General features: G+C 37.5%; 1 protein-coding gene across 2 annotated transcripts; it reads right to left on the reverse strand.

The window, feature by feature from the left end:
- Positions 1 to 137: 137 nt before the first annotated feature.
- On the reverse strand, positions 138 to 22,208 carry LOC136244285 (uncharacterized). 2 transcript variants are annotated; one of them, XM_066035831.1, is made up of 8 exons: positions 21,788 to 22,208; positions 18,715 to 18,999; positions 18,229 to 18,285; positions 13,773 to 13,856; positions 12,078 to 12,200; positions 11,179 to 11,238; positions 5,500 to 5,793; positions 138 to 860 (listed from the first exon to the last, which is right to left on the reverse strand). In XM_066035831.1, the coding sequence occupies exons 1-8, from the start codon at positions 22,113 to 22,115 to the stop codon at positions 571 to 573; spliced, it is 1,521 nt and encodes a 506-aa protein (XP_065891903.1). In that variant the 5' UTR covers positions 22,116 to 22,208; the 3' UTR covers positions 138 to 570. The 2 variants fall into 2 exon arrangements, with proteins under 2 accessions (XP_065891903.1, XP_065891904.1); XM_066035832.1 differs by having other exon boundaries at positions 139 to 860; positions 5,500 to 5,622.
- Between the last annotated feature and the right edge of the window lie 769 nt (positions 22,209 to 22,977).

Here is a 22,977-nt window from a genome sequence, read left to right on the forward strand (position 1 = left end):
TGATGTAACAACTCATCAAGTTGACAAAGAGACAATTGAAATTAAAAATATATTCATGCTGTATATACTCAGTTGTATATGATAAATAGTTATTTTGTTTCTCAGGCTTAATATTTTCCTACTCTTAGCACAAATATGGCACATGCTGTAAAACTGAATTTTTAGATCTCATGGCTTTTCAGCTGGATAGTAAGACAACTGAAACATTGATAGTACACAGTAACATAAAAACATAATATGTATAATCATCTGATGTTTATCACATAGTGCACATATAAATATTAGTTCTGCAGTCTTTGTTTGTACATGTGTTTTCAAGATAAACATGATTATTAAAAATCCACCTTCAGTGTGGATATTTTTAATGATTATACACAGTTGCTATCAAGTCCTCCAATTGTGTAAATCCAGTATGGTGAATTCTTTCACTAGGTGAGATACTTTCTGAGATGTTAGCTATAGGAATAATGTATACAGTCTTATGTCTAAAGAATGGTGGTAGTTCCTCCAATGATACAGAATCAAAACTAACCAGCACAAAATGATTAAGATACTGTTGCATAATACTTCTCAGTGATGCACGAAAATATGACCACTTGACATTTGAATACGACAATTTTGGGATTCATCTTGCAATGGTATCTTCAATCCTGCTGACCACAACAGTATAATTAGACCATTGTTATCTATGCAATTCAGTAATTGTTTCTCAACCCACAAAGACCAGTCATCTGGGTTTTCATCAATATGATATACATCAGCATCCACTTTTATACCATAACTACTTCTTAATAACTCATTGAAGTCCATTACATTTTCCACTGAACAGTCATTATTGTATAAAACAAATACTGGAATACCTATAGAAACAGATATCCATACAAAAAACAGCCAAGCTGTATAAAAAAGGTGCGGCCTTCAAAATCCTGGGTAAAAAAAGTTGTGAAATCAAAGGTGTGCAATGATGTTAATGATAATCTAATCCAAAACAGCCAAGCTGTAAAAAAAGTGTGCGGCTCTCAAAAAGGCTATGGCGAAAAAAGATGTGAAATCCAAGGTGGTGGCCAAGAAATGGCTGTGATGGTAGGTTAATGGTAAAAATTTTAATAATGACAATTCAGGTGAATTTTGTGCCAAGACCAAGCAGCACAAAAATTCACCTGAATTGTCGTTATTAACCTACCATCACAGCCATTTCTTGGCCGCCACCTTGGATTTCACATCTTTTTTCACCATAGCCTTTTTGAGGGCCGCACACTTTTTTTACAGCTTGGCTGTTTTGGATTAGATTTCATTTCTTTTTGTATTTGTATACCCCAAATAGGCCAGCTTTGGGACTTTTTAAACCTATCTTTTTTTCTTTACCACAGGAAGAAGAAAAGATGAAGTAGATGTACTTTAAATATTTTATCAGTAAATGTACAAATTATATATAATTATATAATACATATATTGATTACAGAAATCTCCATGGTGGTTTCTTTGTAACTGAACACTCTACAAGGTGACTTCTTCTAGATGCTCTCTCTACATGGAGAATTGTTTCTAGCTGAACAATCTACAAGGTAACTTCTTCTAGCTGATCTCTCTACAGGGTGATTTGTTTGTACCTGAATTCTGTACAGGTGATTTATTTGCAGCTGAGCTCTTTACAGAATGGTTTCTTTGTAGCTGAACTCTCTACAAGGTAACTTCTTCTAACTGATCTTTCTACAGGGCAATTTGTTTGTGGCAGAATTTTATACAGGGTGATTTCTTTGCAGCTGAACTATCTACATGGTGGTTTCTTTGTACACTGTAGCTGAACTCTCTACAAGGTAACTTCTTCTAGCTGATCTCTCTACAGGGTGATTTGTTTGTAGCTGAATTGAGTGAATTCTGTACAGGTGATTTGTTTGTAGCTGAACTCTCTACATGACGGTTTCTTTGTAGCTAAACTCTCTACAAGGTAACTTCTTCAAGCTAATCTCTCTACAGGGAGATTTGTTTGTAGCTGAACTCTCTACATGATTGTTTCTTTGTAGCTGAACTCTCTGCAAGGTAACTTCTTCTATTGATCTCTCTACAGGGCGATTTGTTTGTAGCTGAACTCTCTACATGGTGGTTTCTTTGTAGCTGAACTCTACAAGGTGATTTCTTCTAGCTGAACTATCTCTTTCCATAGTTGCATGAACTCCCTACAAGGTAACTTCTTCTAGCTGGTCTCTCTACAGGATGACTTGTGTGTAGCTGATCTCTATACAGGTTTCTTGTTTCTAGCTGATCTCTTGAATTCTCTTCAGGGTGACTGCTCTATTAGGATGACTGCTCTATTAGAGTATCTTGATCTCGCACTTGCTGCACCAAGTTGGATTTCGTGTTATAACTCCGTGGCTTTAAGTCTGATTCTTCTACACCATTGACAAGCCTTTCTAAGATGATTACTCCATCTGTACAACGATTTTCAAAGCATTACCCCAAGCGGTTTATCTGGTAGGCGTGGCAAGCAGTCGTTTTTTTTATTAGTTAATCTCGATTGCGTAATTGTAACACAGTGTTGGTTTTTTTGTTGTATCTTCCTGGTTTTTAGCTCGATTTCTTTCAAACCACAAAAGGTTTGAGGTTCAATAGTTAACCTATTCACCCACTGATTTTCAGCTTCTTCCCATACGCGGTTTACCCTGTAGGCATGACAACATATTGGTGTTATTTTTCGTGAATAATCGCTCATAACTCTTTACCTGTTTATCGTATTCCAGCCAAAGTTGGTACCGAGATGCACCTTTATACTCCCCTTCTGTGTGCCAAATTTCAAGGCAATCGGATATGGCATTCGAATTTTATAGCAGTTTTTGTAAGTGTGCGATGAGAAGAAGAAAAATAAGAAGAAAAAAAATGAAGAAACTAAGCCAATTTTTGAAGTCGCATATCTTGGGAATGCGCGAAGCGATTTCGCTCAAATATGGAATGTGGATTGCTGAAGTTGGAGGGCATGTCCACAGCAAAACTCGTCTTGTTTCATCAAGGTAGCACAGAGCTACAGAGGTGCGAAAATTGCGTTTTCTTTCTTCCTGTCAATATACTCACGGGTGTTACGCGCCGACTTCTTGGGCCGCACGACACACTACCGTGTATTTTGATACATGGGGGTATTTAAAATACAAAAAGAAGTAAAATCCATGCAAACACAGCCAAGCTGTATAAAAAGGTGCAGCCTTCAAAAAGCCTGGGTGAAAAATGTTGTAAAATCAAAGGTGGCAGCTATAAAATGGCTGCAATTATGTTAATGATAATAAATTTTATTAATGACTTTGTGCATTATTATAATGTATTGTCATAATGCCACCTTTGATTTCACAAATTTTTTCACCCCAGGCATTTGAAGGCCACACGCTTTTATACAGCTTGGCTGTTTTTACATGGATTTTCCTTCTTTTTCTATATCCCCAAAGCCAACCATAATCTAGAATTGAGGTTTTTTAAACACAACTCATTGTTCTTCTTATTTACAGATGCAATGACAATGATATAAGACAAACTAGCAGTGTTCTACCAATACAGAAAAATGTCTATCAATCCGGTAGCAAAGCCAAAGGATCTATGTTAATACTGATAGCTCTATAATTTTGTGCTTGCTTGTTCATGGCTATTATATAGTGTTTTATAGTGCCTGTATTTATTTGCAATAGTGTTTTATAACAAGTTAGGTATGCATGATTGTACTATTTGTCTAATAGGATTTTTATTCTGCGGTGACTGTTCTATTAGAGTATCCCAATTTATCATGCAAAGTGTGATAAGTTTCAGTTGCTCGATTTCTAACAAAGCAGATCCTGCATCTTTATCATTTTACGATTTCAGCCTTTTGTCACATGATTTGCTAGCATAGCACTGATGATTATGATGATAACGATATGAGTAGGTCTTAATCATAGTGTACTACCCTGCCGATCGGTATCAAAATGGCCATAATATTGGTTTTGAGTTGATGGAATGCTAAAGAAGTTATTAATTATATTGGTTACCAAAAGATTTGTTGTTGGAAAATTTGGTCAAAAGTCCAACAAGACATCAACTTTGCTACCGAAACAATAGTATTGAATTGCAGAGTTTATTTTGATTACTTTTGTAATGCTCTAATAGAACGTATATTTCTTCAAGTGAAATTAAAATTAGAGTGGGTTATGAAATCTAATTATGAACTTTTACTATTAAGTAGATGTTAGCTAGAGTTTTTATTTATAAAGTAGAAATTCAGTAAGGTGAACAGCTGTGATATATAGTAGCAGCTCAGTGGTTAAGGATTTGGGTGCTCAGTGTGGAGGTCCCTGGTTAAGTTTTTTTGACATTTAATGTATCATTTTACCAAATGATGACTGTTCTATTAGAGTATTTCGACCCCATGATTTACAGTTGTTTGGTTTTTACCTTGTAACTCTATAGCTGTCTATGTCATTTCTTTAAACCACAAAAGGTTTGAGCTATGATGGTTAACCTATATGCAAACCAATTTTTAAGTCATTTCCATATTCAGTTTACCCTGTAGGCATGACAATAAGTCGGCCATTTTAAATGCAAAATGCAAATAATCGTCCATAGCTCTATAGCTGTTTAACAGATTTGCACCAAACTTGGTACTGTAATACATTCACCGAAGTTCAAGAAAATCGAGCCACACATTCTAAGCCACCCAAGGCCCCTAAATGAAGAAATAAAGTTGAATTTTGAGGGCTTGTATTTCATGATCACATTAGGCAATCTTACCCAAATTTAGTATGTGGGGTCTGAAGGCATAGGGCATTTGCAGTACAAAATAATGCCAATTCAAGAAGGGAGCACAGACCTACGTATGCATGAAAATCACACTTTGTTTCTTTTTGTAAAAATACTCATGGTGTAGCATGTCGGCTTTCTTGACTGCACGACACACTACTGTGTGTCTTCAGTGATACTCATTTAAGATTTACTTTAACAAAAAGCATTAATGGTTGTGTTAGAGTGTTATTATAATAATATACTTAATGCAAAATTTTACAACACACAAAAAAAATCTGCTCAATTATAGCGACTGACATTCATCAGTTGGCCATAGGGAGTAGAAGGCAGGGGAAGTGGTAAGTTTCCCATCTTAATGCTATGTGGCTGAAATTATGTTCCTAGTAGCACGGCCGAAAACCATGAAACAACAAATGATATAATTTAAGTCTAGTCTCTAACACACCATTTAAATACCCTACTTGGGAAGTCAAACTAGAAATGGGACACAAAGTAGGAGAAAAGTAAATCATGATACATTCATGCATTGTAACTGCTACTGCATGACTATGCCCGAAGCGATGGTGAACAGCAAAGAAATAAAGCCCAAAACTTGTTTTCAATGATATTTTTATTGTACTTTAATGGTATGATGACAAAACTGATGATCTCTCAGCATGTCAACATGATCACTCATCCTACATTTAATACAAATGCTATCTTTGTACAACACAATGAGTTGTTACTAATATGCTAGATACTCACTTTCGTTACTTGGCTGAAGGACTTGTATAGAACGTGATTGATCAACTAATGATGTGGTATCTTTATGAGCAACATCAATAGAAACATCAGTAGAAATATCAGAGACTACATCACTACCAATATCTGTAGGAATATTAGTAGCAGCATTAGGAATTTTTGTAGCGGAGTTGTCCTTAACATGAGTATCACTTGAAGGGGTGTTAAATGAAATACCAAAAGACGGATTACCATTGTCACTACATTGCTCTGCAGGAGCATTTTTGACACTTACAGTGTCATTTCCATTATCAGATGCTATCAAAACATCAGTATTAAAGTACAATATGTATATCGAGTGTCATAGCTGGTAACTCTACTTAGACATATGCTGACATTAGTCCTTAAGATACTCTATTGTGATAGGTATATCTGGCACATTTTAGTTTATAGGATCCCTAATCGAACTTAAAATTCCTAATTTTCCTTATAGTTGTTTGTTTACTTTTTTTTGTAGCATTACTATGACTGGTGGATCCATCAATAAAAAGGATGCCACCAGAGTTAATGTTTTTGTCTGAACACGTGCAACAAGTATCTTATTGACCAAAAAGTGAAGTGGCCTTTATGCTTTACTTTCACCTATTTTCAGCCCATTACACAGTATTACATATGAAGACGTCTCTGCAATCAATCCAGTCAACACAGAAAATATGGACAATTCCAGTTTACACAGCCATGTATTGTGCTACTGCGAATTGACACCTTGGACTATCAGCAAAAGAAAATGGAACACAAAGGAGGACAAAGGTAAATCCATGACGCGTGCATTTTACGTACTGCGGTACGCAAAAAGGCACATCTAGGGATGAAGTGACGTCGAAGAGTGAAAAAAATCAAGCTCGTAGTCTTAGCCATTCTCAATTTACGCTTGTCTGAAGGCAGGCAGGCAGGCAGGCAGGCAGGCAGGCAGGCAGGCAGGCAGGCAGGCAGGCAGGCAGGCAGGCAGGCAGGCAGGCAGGCAGGCAGGCAGGCAGGCAGGCAGGCAGGCAGGCAGGCAGGCAGGCAGGCAGGCAGGCAGGCAGGCAGGCAGGCAGGCAGGCAGGCAGGCAGGCAGGCAGGCAGGCAGGCAGGCAGGCAGGCAGGCAGGCAGGCAGGCAGGCAGGCAGGCAGGCAGGCAGGCAGGCAGGCAGGCAGGCAGGCAGGCAGGCAGGCAGGCAGGCAGGCAGGCAGGCAGGCAGGCAGGCAGGCAGGCAGGCTGTCAATAGAAAATTCCATTGAATAATTTTTTTTTAAAAATTTTGTAGCTACATATTGGAAACATTTAGGGTCAAACTGAAGCCACTTTTGGGCTTGGTTATACCTATCCAATACTGCCAAGGCACCGGGGTGGTATAGTGAAGCTGGTTTTGGGTGATATTTTTGGCCAGAAAAACTCAAGTCTTCCTCATTTAGTGTATGATGAATATTGTACTGTATGCTATAGTTAAAGTACTGCTGTGCATGTGTATGGAAAATACAATATGGGAGGATATGTCGAGAGGCTAATACTGAGGTGAAGCTGAGTGCTGTATTTGCCTTGAGACACCCCCAAGTGCTGTATTTTTCATACACACAAGCATAAGCGGTGCTTTAAGTATTTTATCGTACTTCCTGGTCATCTTGCTTGGAGTGATTCTCTTGAGTACCCAAATTGCTTCAATTTTCGGTGATCAGACTATCAGTAAGATCAATTTTGTAGTTGTAGAACCAACTGGTAGCTAGTTTTAGCGATTAACAATGTCATGCACATGATCAATCATGCTGTCTGAGTGGGGTTGTTTTGTAACATTCCTTACATAACTGTCCTGCATTTGCCCAAGTGTACTGTATTTATCTGCATAACTGTACTGTATTTGCCCAATTAGCTACATAACTGTGTTGTATGACTCATACAGTACAGTTATGCAGCTAATCGGTACAATATGGAAAGACAGCATGCAGCGGTACTTTGATTCTCCCACACAAAGTACAATAAGATGGCTTTATTTAAAGTTACTTAAAAGCTTTTGATGTGGTTGGGTATTTGTTCAGAGTCTTTGAAAAGTGGCTGGATTTTTCATTACAGTCTATATCAAAGTTTCAGATCAATACCATTTATCATACAGTACGACTGTATAGCAGGGAAAACAAAGGTGTGGGCGTGGCCGATAAAAAAACAGCCCAAAATCCAGCCTCACTTTTCCCTGACGACGATGAAGCAGTATTGGTTAGGTAAAACTAAGCCCAAGCAAGCCTTCAGATTGACCTGAAATGCTTTCAACAAGTTGCAATGAAATTTAAAAATAATATATTAAACGGAATTTTCTACTAACTGACTGAGTAACTAACTGACTGAGTATCTAACTGAGTAACTGATTGACTGATGCCTTCAGACAAGCGTAAATCAATAATGGCTAAGGCTATGGGCTGATTTTTTCAGTGTTCGACATCGCTTCGGCCCGAGAGGTGCCTTTTGGCATACTGCAGTATGTACAATGCATTCTTCATGGACTTACCAGTGTCTTCCTTTGTGTCCCATTCATCTTTGCGGACAGCAAAAAGTGTTGATTTGGTGGTAGCATGTGATGGCTTCCTTTCGTAACAGAAATCGTCCATATTTTTCATAGTGGCTACTTTGATTGCATAGATTCATAATGCTGTTACATGAGTTGAACATAACTGACATAATGGATACTTCACTTTTCAGATGATAATTGATAGCTGAGGCGCACAGTGCCATTTCATTCTTTTGATGCGGTATGCGTGGGTTCACCAGTCATAATATTTTTATTTTACAAAAAAGTTAACAAACAAGTACGCAATTAAAATTTGGAATTTTCAACTAGAGTAGGGACCATAATATCACATCGATAAAATGTACTGAAATGAGCTGGAGTAAATATCATGTACTGCTCCAGACTCACAGTAGGGATATAACACTTCTTATTGTCTCACAGTGATTTAATATTGTGCACTACTCCAACTTGTTTCAGTACTTTTTGTCAATGTGCTATATGGTCCCTACTGTAGTTGAAATTTCCAATTTTTTTGTGTACTTGTAACACTAGTACTAAGTAAGGTTGTCATTTTGTATAAGCAACCTATATCACCAATAGACAGTTTTGATTGTGGAATTTAATTGGTCTCAATTTAGAGCCACAGGAGTCTCAATTGTAAGCCACAGGAGATCATTGAAACCCACAATGTAAAGTGCATCTTGCTCATTAGGTTTTATATACTGAATTCAATAGTAAAAAAAGCATCCTACAGTATGATAGTACTGTATAGTAGGGATCACAAAGGTTTGGGCGTGGTCCATGAATAAACATCACCCAAAAATTTAACCTCAATTTTCCCTGATGACGATGAAGCAGTATTGGTTAGGCAAAACTAAGTACAAACAAGCCTTCAGATTGACCTGAAATACTTTCGCTATGAAATTTTAAGAAACTCTTAAATGGAATTTTCTACTGAATGACTGACTGATGTCTTCACAAGCATAACTCGATAACAGCTAAGGCTACAGGCTTGATTTTTTCAATGTTCGACATTGCTTCAGCCGGACACGTACGCATGCCTTTTGGCATACCGCAGTATGTACAATACATTCTTCATGGACTTACCAGTGTCCTCCTTTGTGTCCCATTCATCTTTGCTAACAGAAAAAGGTGTCAATTTTGGCAGTAGCACGTGATGGCTTCCCTTCCTAATGGAAACCATCCATATTTTTCACAGTGGCTACTTTGATTGTTTTTCTAACAGTTCTTGGTTCGTAATGCTTGAACATACATAGCTAACAACAAAGCGTAATGGATACTTAGACGATAATTGATAGCTGGGGGCGTGCAGTGTCATTTCATTCTTTTGATGCGGTATGCGTGGGTTCACCAGTAATAATAATTGTATTGTCAGTAAAAATAAGTTAACAAACAAGTACACAATTTTTTTTTGGAAGTTTCAACCAGAGTAGGGATCATAGCACATTGATATAAAGTACTGAAACAAGCTGGAGTAGTGCACGATATTAAATCATAGGAAAACAATAAGAAGTATCCCTACTGTATGTGCATTTCCATTACGGTGTCTTGAGCACAGTAGAGATATAACATTTCTTATTGTTTTACTGTGATTTAATATTGTGCATTACTCCAGTTTGTTTCAGTACCTTTTATCAATGTGCTATGATCCCTACTCTAGTTGAAAATTCCAAATTTTTGTGTACTTGTCATAACTAACCACAGGGCATTATCATATTATCATACAGTGTGGTGGTACTGTATATTAGGGATCACAGAGATTTGGGTTTTTCTGGTTAAAAAATATCACCCAAAACCAGCTTCCTGGTGCCTTGGCAGTATTGGTTAGGTATAACCAAGCCCCAAAGTGACTTCAGTACTACCTAAATGCTTCCAATAAGTAGCTACAATATTTAAAAAAGATTATTCAATAGAATTTTCTACTGACTGACTAACTGCCTGCCTGCCTGCCTGCCTGCCTGCCTGCCTGCCTGCCTGCCTGCCTGCCTGCCTGCCTGCCTGCCTGCCTGCCTGCCTGCCTGCCTGCCTGCCTGCCTGCCTGCCTGCCTGCCTGCCTGCCTGCCTGCCTGCCTGCCTGCCTGCCTGCCTGCCTGCCTGCCTGCCTGCCTGCCTGCCTGCCTGCCTGCCTGACTGATGCCTTCACACAAGCGTCACTCGACAACAGCTAAGGCTACAGGCTTAATTTTTTCACTGCTTTGCCCCTAGATGTGCCTTTTGGCACACTGTAGCATGTTAAATGCATGCATCATGAACTTACCTTTGTCTTCCTTTGTGTTCTATTTCTTTTTGCTGACTGCACAAGGTGTCGATTTGTGGTAATGCGATGCATGGCTTCCCATTTGTAAACAGGAATCATCCATATTTTCTGTGGTGACTGGATTGATTACAGAGGTGTTCTTTGTTTGTAATGCTGCTGAAAATAGGTGACAGCAAAGCGTAATGGCCACATTCACTTTTGAGTCAGTAATTGATAGTTGGGACATACAAATCGTCCATACTTTTCGTGGTGGCCGGATTGATTGCAGAGGCACAGTGAGGCACTTCTCCTGCTGTTCTTCATTTGCAGCATTGTGTAACAGATTGAAAATATAGCTGAAAGCAAAGCATAACAATCTCTTCACTATTGAGCCAATAATTCATAGTTGGGACACGGATTCAGATGAAAACATAAACTCTGGTGCCATTCTTTTCTTTTGATGCGGTACATGTGGGTTCACCAGTCATAACAATGTTACAAAAAAAGGAGTATAAGGGAAAATTAGGAATTTTAAGCTTGATTAGGGATCATAGAAAAAAGTAAGGAAACAAGGGAGGTCGCCTATACCTGCAAACAGAAAGGTGACTTCAAAGGTTTAAAAGTATTTTAATGTGTCACATACCATATAGAAAAGGAATTGGCAAATAGGGCTTCAACCATCAAAGCATTTTTCCGTTAATATTTTAGTAGCAATCACATGAGCAGACATAGCGAGACCATGTTATATTGTTGAAATCAATCCTGCAATATGTTAAACTACTAGAGATAAGAGTGGGCTCTGAGTGGCACCTTTGAATGCCCACGCTAACATGGTACAAAAAGAGGTACAAAGCAACAGATAATTGTAACAAACCAGTTAAAATTACATGCAATAAATGTACATCTTACCAACATTATCGCTCTCATCTTCAAGTCTAATGATATTTCCAGCACTATTATTTCCTCTGACTGTGGTAGTATGGGTTCACCAATCACAATAGTGTTGCAAAAAAAAGTAAACAAACAATTATAAGTGGAATTTAGGAATTATATACGTAAATAAAAGAGAGAGGTAATTAACCTACACCTGTAGCTATACTAGTGGCCCTATTCAGGCTATACTATTGATAAACTAAAAAACTGAAGTATACATTAATATAGAGGTGACCTCTCTTTTTTCATTACTTTCATTTCTACTGGAATTCAAAATTCAAAAATTTTCCTTGTACTTGAGAAATTAGATATATACTTATGGTAATACAGTAGCATTATCATGTAAAAAAGTAAAAGGAGTGTTTTATTATTATCAAGTCTACCAGTTGGGCACTTGAGGGTGTTAAATTCAAGAAACGGACAATTTCCAGAGACAATCCTTTATCACCTTCAAGCTAATGACAACAGCAATATATGACCAGCTGAGCAAAAACATTTGAAGTCTATAAAGACATAGAAATAAAGTTCACCACTGTCATTCTTTTATTGCTATGACCTTCTTTGTACATGCTGTAGAATATAAGGAAAGCATTATGGATTCATCAGTTCATAGTAGCCAACTCCTGTCTCTGTAGCTTGTTACAACTGTGAGTTATGATCAATTAAGCCTGTAATTTATTTGCCATATGGTTGCTGCACTTGGTATTCCAACTCTAGCACTATATTTCCAACATAAAAGCTGAAACTTTGCAGTCCACTCCTTTGTTACCATAAACAACAGAAAGTAATCAATAGAATTCAAGGAATGTGTAACCATGGGGAACGTTTGCTCTGCCAGTTACATACTATGTGCTACACCAAATGTAAATCCCCACCTGATTGTTGACGTTTACTTTTGTTGAAGTACCAGAACAACACCGTAAATACAATGAGTGCAATCAGTAGTAATAGTAGTATTAGTGTTCCTAAAGCTGTTGCCACAGTTCTGAATGATGATGCTATGACATAACATATAACGACAATACAACATAATTTGAGGTACTATATACAGCTAAATAACAATCATGTACAGTAAAGTTTCCAAAATTGTAGTATACCGCCGCCCATGCAAAATATTATTATCATAGTGTGGTAAAAACATTTGAACTGTTTCTACTCAACTGTATTCTAGACCAAATTACAACAATTTAAAAGCCTTCCAATATCTATCAAGCAATGTTGTAAAATCATTTATTATACTTTGCTGGGGAGGATCAAAGTGCTGCAGCATGTTGTATTTTCCTTATTGTACCGATTATCTACATAACTGTACTGTATGAGTCATACAGTACAGTTATGCAGTACACTTGGGCAAATGCAGGACAGTTAGGGTAGTTGGAAAAGGCAGATACGATTGGACGTGGACATGGATGCGGACATTTTCAAAAAGTACTTTTACATTTATATAACAGTTATTTTTTATACCTAACATTGTTTTTACAGCAGTCTTCGCTTCCAGACCCGGGCATCGATCTTGTCATAACGCTTATAAGTGCACGTGCGAAAAACTAGACCATGTGCATAGGACTAGACCGGCACTCCACAGAATGCCAAAGACCATTATAGTGTTGTACACATGCTCTAAAGTCTAATACAGAGTTATATAATTGTAGAGATTAGCTTGTATGCCCCATGCAACTTAAGCTTAACAGGCCAAATCCACAATCTTATGCCTTTTAGTATAAGGCGCAGGCACTTATACCAAGTGTTGAGGGTGCCTATGAGATCAGGTTGGGACATGCTAGCTTAATCTCTATGACTCTGAATTAGATTTTTAGAGCACGTGTACAACACTATATGGTCTTTAGAGTGCTAGTCTATCCTTCGCACATGCGCTTATAAATGGATAAGCGCTATGACAAGATCGACGCCTGGGTCTGAAAGTGAATGCTGCTGTACAAACAACTTTAGGTATGAAAAATAACTGCATTGTAAATGTAAAAGTGTATTTTAAAAATATCCGTGTCTGTGTCCGACCATATCCACCTTTTCCAACTATCCAGATACGTAGTTATGCAGAATAGTTATGTAAGGAATGTTATGAAACAACCCCACTAAGACAGCACGATTGATCACGTGCATGATTGAAGCAACAACCCCACATGGACGACATGGTGGATCACATGTGTGACACTGTCAAAACACTAAAACTAGCCAAACTAACCCTACCAGTTTGTTCTACAAATAGATTATATGATAACTTGCCGATAGTCTGATTGAAAATTGAAGCAATTTGGGTACTCAAGGAAATTAAAACAATTTGGGTACTCAAGAGGAAGTACAATAAACACTTAAAGCACCACCTATGCTTGATGTGTGTACTAAAAATATAGCACTCGGGGGTGTCTCGAGGCAAATACAGCACTCAGCTTTGCTTCATGCTGTGTTAGCCTCTCAACAACCCCGTCCCCCCTTGTGTTGTATTTTCCATACACACACATAGCGGTGCTTAAAACTACAACATTAAGTTGTAGCCAATAAATAAGATTGTGATGCTGTACACCATAAAATATATTATACAATCTACATACCACTATCATTTTCCAAAGATGGAGTATTAGAAGGATTCATCACTATGTTAGATGTAGAAGGCAAAATGTTGGTAGTGTTTGTTACTGAAATGTAAATGGTAAAGAATTCACATAATTAGCACATAGCACAATATTATTTTCAAAACATTATCTAATATGGTATACTGTTATGCATGTTAGCTGTTGTTATTCCAACTACACATTTTAAAGGGACAGTTTTTGGGAAACCTTTTAAAATCCCTTACCACAAGCTTAAGATGTGACTTGCTAAAGACTTTACAGAAACATTTAGAACATCAACATTAGTAACCAAATTACCATGATGAAAATAGGGAAATGGATCTTCCACATGGCAGAGAATTTTGTATTATTCAATTCCATAGTGAAACTTTGGAGAGACTAGCTGTTAACCTTCAAGCTAGCCACGCCATCAGAATGACTACAAACCACTATAACAAAGTTTTCCTAAATGCTGGAAAAATCATCTTCACTAACCAAAAATCAAATGCACTAGATACATATTGATAATCAGCCCTTGAACTTGTGGATTCGAATATGTATACTAAGAAAATTCCTGTGATAACTACATACTGTAACCTGACAGTATCCCTGTATTCATAGGCTTTAACTTTAGCCTTATCACAGGTCTCTTGTGCGATGTTTAGCATTTCAGTTTTAGAAACTCTGCTGGCAATTGCAATGCAAGAAGTTAAAGTTCCAGATCCCAGCTATTGTAAACTGCACATTGATGAAGGATCAAGTCATATGTTAGGTCTGGTATTTCTTTTCTGCTATAATGTCACTCCCTCTGTATTGAGAGGCTTTAACCTACTCACAGGTCTCTAGTGGGCAGCACTTCAGCATACAGACAGATGAGCAATGTGTGTGCATTGCATTGTTTTACTCAATCACATAGTGTAGTGTGGGATTACACTGGAGTGAAGGCACAGTTGACATACCAGCTGTACTTAAATGATGATGGTTTACTTCATGGAAGTGACTAAGCAGAACTAAAAGTAGCTATTCATAAAAAAATATTATTACTTCATTAACCACGAATCATAAAAGGGAAATACTGTCAATAAATTACTAAGCTTGCCACCTGACAAGTTGTGAAAACCACCTAGTAAAGCATGGATAGTAGTGCCTCTGTAAGTCTTCTAATTAACAGACATAGCCAGTAGCTATGGTTTGGGCATATTTCCAACATGACCAATAATGACGTTACTTTACAACAAATTGTTCAAAACCCCATCCGCAATATTAAGTGCAGTGTATGAACTTACAAACACAGTAAGACATATATAGTTTATTTAAAAGCACATTGTAATCCAATAAGAAATAATGATTATGTAATTGTATATGATTATCTTGTAAACACGTTTTGTACTATACTGTATATATATATATATATTCAGTGCTGTTTTGATTGTATTCTAGTCACATGGCGATGTCCAGACACTAGTCGTAGCGCTTAATTGACTTGGCCATTAGTGTTAACATATTCACTACTTTAGTTTATTCATGACTAGTAAAGTTAAGTACTTTAGTGCACTTGAATCATCTTTATATTGCTGTCTTGACACCTGGAGGGATGTCACACACAAGTGACTGGGCATGGCGCTTACTTGTACATTATAGCGCTGTAAACATATTCACTGCTTTAGTTTATTCATGGTCATTATGAGCTGTTCAGCTCACATTTGGACTTCTTGTGTTTAATTGTGTACCCATAATCGAAGCGATCTGCATGCTTGTGTCGATACACTTACGTTCAGCCTCTCAGTAGCGGCCTTGTCGTTGCTCTTACAATGTTATCCACAATCAAAATTCACATGGTCCCATATAAACACATTCGCAAAGCAATCCTACAGTTTCCCACACTTGCAGGTGAGTCACCCAAGTGGAATATATTAGTTGTGACATGGGCACTTGTGATTTGCCTGAAATATACGCACTCGCACTTGGGCTGCTCCCTCGTGCTCGTGCACATATTTCAGGCAAATCACTCGTTCCCATGTTACAACTACTACATATATAAGTTATAAGTATTATATAGGGCTACGAAGTGCACTGCACTTATATACACCTCGAGTCCAAAGTCAGAGGAAGTTCACCACATGGTAAACTTTTAGTCGAAGAAGTGGGGTATATTGAAGGTAAACTTCCTATGACTGAGGTTGAGAGGGTATATATAAGTGCAATACACTGAAGCTCTTGTATGATATAATAATATAGAAATAAATGTAGTGAAACAAGGGAGGTCTCCCACACCTGCAGATATACTAGTGAACATTTAATCCCTAATTTTATAGCCTGAAGTATATATGTTAAATACTCACATAAGTATATGTGACCCGCTGAGCGAAAATCCAACTTGTTTGCATTTTCCTTAAATCTCGTTTTGTGACATTTTTGTTTTCTAGAGGGAAAACCAATGGACTGTTAAAGTTTCAGCCATTTCTGATAAGTGGTTTTGGAGTTATAGCGATAGACAACAAGAAGAGCAATTAAACAATAGATTTGTACAGTGCTTATACGGACAAAAATTTACAGGCGCTCGTTTAATCGATCATAACTCTCAAGTGCAATGGGCTATGGAGTTGGCGCTTGTGCCATTCTATTCATCACGAACTGGGGCATTCATCAATGTATAGTTTTCAACTTAAATACACCCATGCTATCAAGCAAGAAGGCTGTTCAAGCTTGAAAAACAGCAATGATAAAGTTACGTTTTACCGCAACGTAAACAAGTACACGTAACTCACGTTTGCTCCATGGTACAGAAACGAAACAAAGATATTCCTACTCACCATTAAGAGGCGAATCCACTGCTATATTAGATTATTCAATTCAAGTCTTCCTTCACTGTTTACTGAAGCGATATTAAAACGTTGTGTAAAATTATTTATGTAGCACGCGTTTTTACCAAATGTATTTCAATGGCATTTACCTCAAACAGAATTATGCAAACAAGCCAGATTTTCACTCAGCGGGTCACACTTGTGGTTTGAGATACATAACACACTAAAGTCTGGTATGCTTATTGCAGACCAATATAGCCCATGGCATGTAAACTAGTACAACTAATCACCCAAGCTGATACAGGCTAATAGGCCACGCTATGCTGGATGACCAATCATCCCAGCTAGTGCAAATACAATTACCACTGGATTTATTTTATGTCATATTTGAAGACTTCAATGATTGATGGAAGCAGGTAATGTTGGAGCTACGTTTGTTGATATGAATGTACAAGCCCTAGTAATATCTGGAAATAAGTTTATAAAGTGCCACAATCAATAGTGGGTTGTGGGCAAACTCACATTCTATTGTTGTTTGATCATGTAATCTGCAAAATGTGGAAGTACTGATAAAAGGGTTACCATGGTAATATTTAAGTGAGTTACTTTGTTAAGTTAGTTGTGTAATGCGTGTTAATTACAAGTCGAATATATTTTTACTTGTATTTGTTTGTTTACTTTTTGTAACATAATTATGACTGGTAAACCTGTGTGTACCACATCAAAAGAAGGAATGGCACAAAACACATACCATAAACTTAATTTTGCATCTAAATGCATGCCCCTACTATTAATCACTGAGACGGACTACGGAAAATACAAATTACTTCACTATTAACGTCACAGCTAGCAATAGGGAAGCCACAATGCATTAGCACAAGTCAACACCTTGTGCTGTCAGCAAAAGAAAAGGGACACAATGGAGGACAAAATTAATGTAAGTCCAGAAGTGTACATTGTACATACTGCGATATGCTAAAAGGCAATTGTTAGGTTAAAGCAATATCTAGCAGTGAAAAATCAAGCCTGTAGCTTTAGCCATTGTCAACATACGCCTGTCTGGAGGCATTAGTAAGTTAGTTAGTTAGTCACTCAGCAGGCAGTAGAAAATTCCACTGAATAAATTTTCTATAAGTAACATAGAAACTAATCTGGGTTACACTGAAGACACTTTGCTTGAGCTTATACCAGCCAAGGGGCTGTGAAGTATTGTGAAGCTGGATTCTGGTCAATATTTTTTGTGAGAATGTGCAAACCTTCGTGATCCCTTATTTATAGTACTACTGCACTTGATAGACTGCATGCCATATGATTGGATTGTTGTACAGTCGATTTCAGAATGCTTGCAAAATGCAAATGAACAATTCGCACATGTGGGTTCGTGGATCAGACATGACCATGTGAATGCTACACAATGTTTAAATGTGCTGAATAACTAGCTCAATACACCCCTGGCATTGTCTACCAATCTAAGATGGTGAGTAATTTGGTTGCATATTAAAAGGAGCTTGGTTATAAAGAAACAGCTCATGTGTGCGAATATCATGTATCCGAATTGTTCAATTGCATTTGCAAGCAACCTGAAATCAACTGTGTCATACACACATATGCATGTAATCTACATACTGCTAAATTACAACAAGTATCAATACCTGATGGTAAAGTAGTCATGGGTATCACTATTGTGTCAGTAGTGATAACGTTTTCAGCTGTAACAATAGGTTGTACCATAACAAAGCACAGTTACTCCAACAACAAGCAGTATATTTCACCACAGCAGATAGGATTACCTTAGCTTTGTATACAGTTACATGATTGATCCCTAGTGCCTAATTTTAGGAGCACAAGGTATGTAGTAAGGCTACTAAAAGTTCAAACAATTGCATTCAGTGCATGAACAAGCAATTAAAAGTATAACTGTGGTATTTGTAATCTACTACAGCCAGACAAAAAAAATTGCTAACTGCAACTTATGCTTTGCTCACTTATAACTCAGTCATTTTCTACAACCCTATATGGTGTGCATGGTAACACAGCACCTGATTGAGACACAGAAAACCTTTCAGTCGTCATAATATTATAATTACAATGTATAGTAGCCATACTTGCCATAGTTACAATCTGATGTATTAACTTACTCATACAAGGCTGTAGATCACCATTCAAATCTATTTTCTCTGACCTGATGGCATACGAAGTGTTTAATATTGGACAATTGACTACATAGTCTTCAGAAATTTTGAAAATAAAGGAACAGTTTCCACTGCCAATCATACACACAGGATAAAGTCCATTTTGTAGTACTTCACACTCTTGTATCCTGATAAAACATTCATCAATGTGAATAGTAAATGAAACGGTAACTTCCTCTCCATTAACACAAACTGAAGAACTCAAGCATTTGGAGCAAGTAAAGCTATCATCTGAAAGTATACAAGAATACATACACACAGTAAGGTATAATGTTAAATGTTACCAGATCAGTGAAAACCAATTATATACAGCCTTTCCATTAATAAGGTTTAAATTGAAGTTACTTACCAGCTTGAAACTTTTACAGACTCTTGTGTTATGATGTATGTAGGCCCAATCTGACCAAACAACTGTAATCTGGCAGAACTGGTCTCAAATATTATTTGTGTAAATATCAAATTAGTAGTACTCCAGTTAATGTATTTCACACAAAAAAGTTCATGGCAGTAGTGTGAGCAACTGATTATTGACTGGTATGTATTATTGCCGGACCTAACAATTTTTCACAAAGAAATGACTGAATTTCTCCACGTATTTGTTTATTACACTAATTTCTTACCAGCACAGAAATATTTTATAAAATATTTAGCCAAGTGTTTTCTGTTGAAAGTCTACATTTGAGTGGAGAAGAAGGGGATAAACTGCCCAAAAAGGCTAAGGACATTACTACCAGTACCTGATAAATTACAAATGATACTTTCTTGTGGAAGCCTTGGGACTATACTATATTTCCCCTTGGTTTTTCCCTAATATTTCAGTCCTTCAGTCAATCAGTCAAAAAATACATATACAAATATCAATACAAATTACATGGGAACCACGCACTAGTTTTTTGAAGGCCTGACATTAGCTAACCAGTACTGCCTACTGTATACTTGCCTTTCTGCCTATTTCCTGGCAGAAATCAGATACAGATTAGTGTAGTTTAACTCTTTCACATACTATGCAGTGATGTCTATATACGAAACAATTTTATAGCTGGTTACTTACTGTAATGGCCTCAGTATTGAAAGAACATCTGGAGAGGCCATCGTACTTGCACATGCATCATATAATTATAGATACATAGATAGATAGATTGAAACGTCTATTCATACTTTACCTGTAATTGTTCCTTTCAACGTAATTATTATTTCCTAAATATTAACTGAGAAAGATATCACTGTTGTACAGTGATATCTTTCTCAAGTCGTACACTTAAAATACAGAAATACTTAGAAAGCATGCAAAACAGGTTGATGGATAAAAGTTTGGCAAATACATACCGCGCATTCAGCCAATATTGTATATTGTAGTACAGTAATAAATTTGCAAATAAAGTTTGACGAATATCCTAATTTGTCAAATTTTAGTCATGCCAAACTTTTGTCATCTATGGTAGTAAAACACCTAAACAGTTGCACAGTTATCTGGCCATGTGCATCAGCGTTGAAACTGGGTCACTACTGCTGACCCGGATGACCCACTGACCCGGATAGCAATCCGGTGCCGGGATTACACTTAAAATACAGAAATACTTAGAAAGCATGCAAAACAGGTTGATGGATAAAAGTTTGGCGAATACATACCGCGCATGCAGCCAATATTGTATATTGTAAATATTGTATATTGTAGTACAGTAATAAATTTGCAAATAAAGTTTGACGAATATCCTAATTTGTCAAATTTTAGTCATGCCAAACTTTTGTCATCTATGGTAGTAAAACACCTAAACAGTTGCACAGTTATCTGGCCGTGTGCATCAGCGTTGAAACTGGGTCACTACTGCTGACCCGGATGACCCACTGACCCGGATAGCAATCCGGCGCCGGGATTTGACCCGGATGTGACCCGGATTAATTAAAACTGAGGCGTGCGATAAGAGCTATGTTTTGGCTAGTCTCGAGCGAGCGAACGAGGCTACGTTTTGAGCGTTCGATTCGTGTTGAGTAAATATTGTAACTTCAGCCTAGCTGTAGGTTGAAGACCAAAAAAAAAAAGAAAAAAAAAAGTCATCACCTACTGACAATAGCTACCCCCTCGGCTACCCCTCACCATAGATACCCTCAGTTTCGTGCTACATACTGCACTTACTAATAAATGGGCGTGGCTGAGCGTATGTTGGTAACGCAATAAGTGGACGTGGCTCACGAAAGAGCTACGCGATAGCGTTTATAAGTCCGTTATAAGTTTCCACGTCGTCAAACGGACAATTTCGTTTCTCACGTGATCCAGTCCTGGTCATACCCAAATAATTTGTAAACTGGGTCGGACCCGGATCACCCGGAGAAAATGTGACCTGGTTGACCCGGATGACCCGATCCGGTTTCAACGCTGCTGTGCATGCTATTCTTCATCATGAGATGATGTATTTCATGCCCATCAAATAGGATCAGAAAACAGCAGCCAACATCCATAACTTGACGGTGCATCATATCATATCTAGGTACCATGTGACTTAACAGTGCTGCATGACACTCAGTTCTTTATGCATGCTGTGGCTTTATAGTGTGTCAACTTTTGCTATTATACCAACAGCCATACTCAACTACTACTACTTTTTTTATACATCACGTACTTACTTTAGCTCCTCATGTACCGCTTATTCCACAGTATTACTTAGGTACGCTCATGCACACCCATGCACACACACACAGCAGTTCAAGTTTGCGTTAGGCAGAGTGGTAGTTAACTCATTGGGAGTATAACCATGCAGGTGCCAGAAGAGAAAGCCATCATGAATGGTGAAACTATGTACAGTACAATAAAAAAGTAAAGTATGTGAGTCCTCGGACAACATACAACCACAAATAGGACCATGAATATAATCATTAATAATAATATTATATTGCTAGCTAGATAGCTAGTACTGAGTTATAGTATCAGTTTAACACATAGCTATATGGCAAACCCTGAAACCCGAGCTGAAACCCCTATCAAATAATATTTTCATGAACGACTATAGCTAACAAAACTTACTTCCTGGTATCACCAGTACTTTCCTAACAACTTGGCTGACTTTGTAACAGCTGTATTCCCCATAATCATTACTCACAGAAGTAAGTGTTACCTCAGATGAGCTGGAAATGTGATTTTGGCCGTATCTCCAAGAACAATGTTGACTGCATACATCATCACACCGTAGTGTAGTGCTGATTGGCAGATTGAAGATTTCCTTAGACCATTTGTGCACCTTGTATTGATCGCGGTCATCAACGGAGCACCTTGTTGCGGCTGACTCGACGTTACAAAAACAGCAGTGGCAAATCACAAGTAAGATGATAACACACTGGTACCAATTTGTCATGATAATAGCTGTAGTTGTTGTAATGAAGACTTAGAGAAACTATTGTAGCTACAATGATAACTACTCGGCTATAACGAAACTATTTAGTTGTCGAGTTAGGTGTACTTCTGTGACTCATCCCACGGAATTCCAGCTTGTAATTATCGATATTAATTTTAGGATTTCAAATACTTTTCCATGATTGTAACACAAAACTAATTGGGTTCACCAGCATTTGGTAGCTAGATCTTTAGTTAGTGGTTCATGTAAGCTTCAAAGAAATAATAATTATACTTTACTTTGAAATTGTTGTTGTTTACTTTGTTACTACATGTACCGTGACAGAAGTAGTTTGAACTGAGCACTAGCTATCTAAATGTTGACTGAGCCTTGGTGAACGTTGAGTTTTGTACTGCCATTATTGAGACTCACATGATTGATACCAAATATGTTGCAATTTTGAAAGTTGTCAATGTAAAAATGCATGAAGTAGGCCGGAGTAGGGTTCCAATAATAAAAAAAACAACATATAGCCAAACCCAGGTAAAAAAAACTTGCAAGATTTAACAAGCCCGTGAAAGATCTTGCAAGGTCACATTTAATCTTGCAGGATTGGTGGAAGGAAAAGGACCTTTTACGTGCACCTAAAAATCTTGCAAAATTGGGCAAGAATCTTACAAGAATTGCACAAGTGCAAGAATTGGCAAGATGTGTGCAAGATTTGTGCAAGAATTTAATGCAAGATTATTGCAAGTTTTTTTACCTGGGAAGCTATGTGAGAAAATCTCTACATTGGTATGCACCATCTGTTTAATGCCAAAGTACCCACAATGACATATATAGTGTGAAAAATTAAAACATGGGAATAGAGATTGATGAAAAA

Source organism: Dysidea avara, chromosome 14, assembly GCF_963678975.1.
Source record: "Dysidea avara chromosome 14, odDysAvar1.4, whole genome shotgun sequence".
Taxonomy (NCBI): Eukaryota; Metazoa; Porifera; class Demospongiae; order Dictyoceratida; family Dysideidae; genus Dysidea; species Dysidea avara.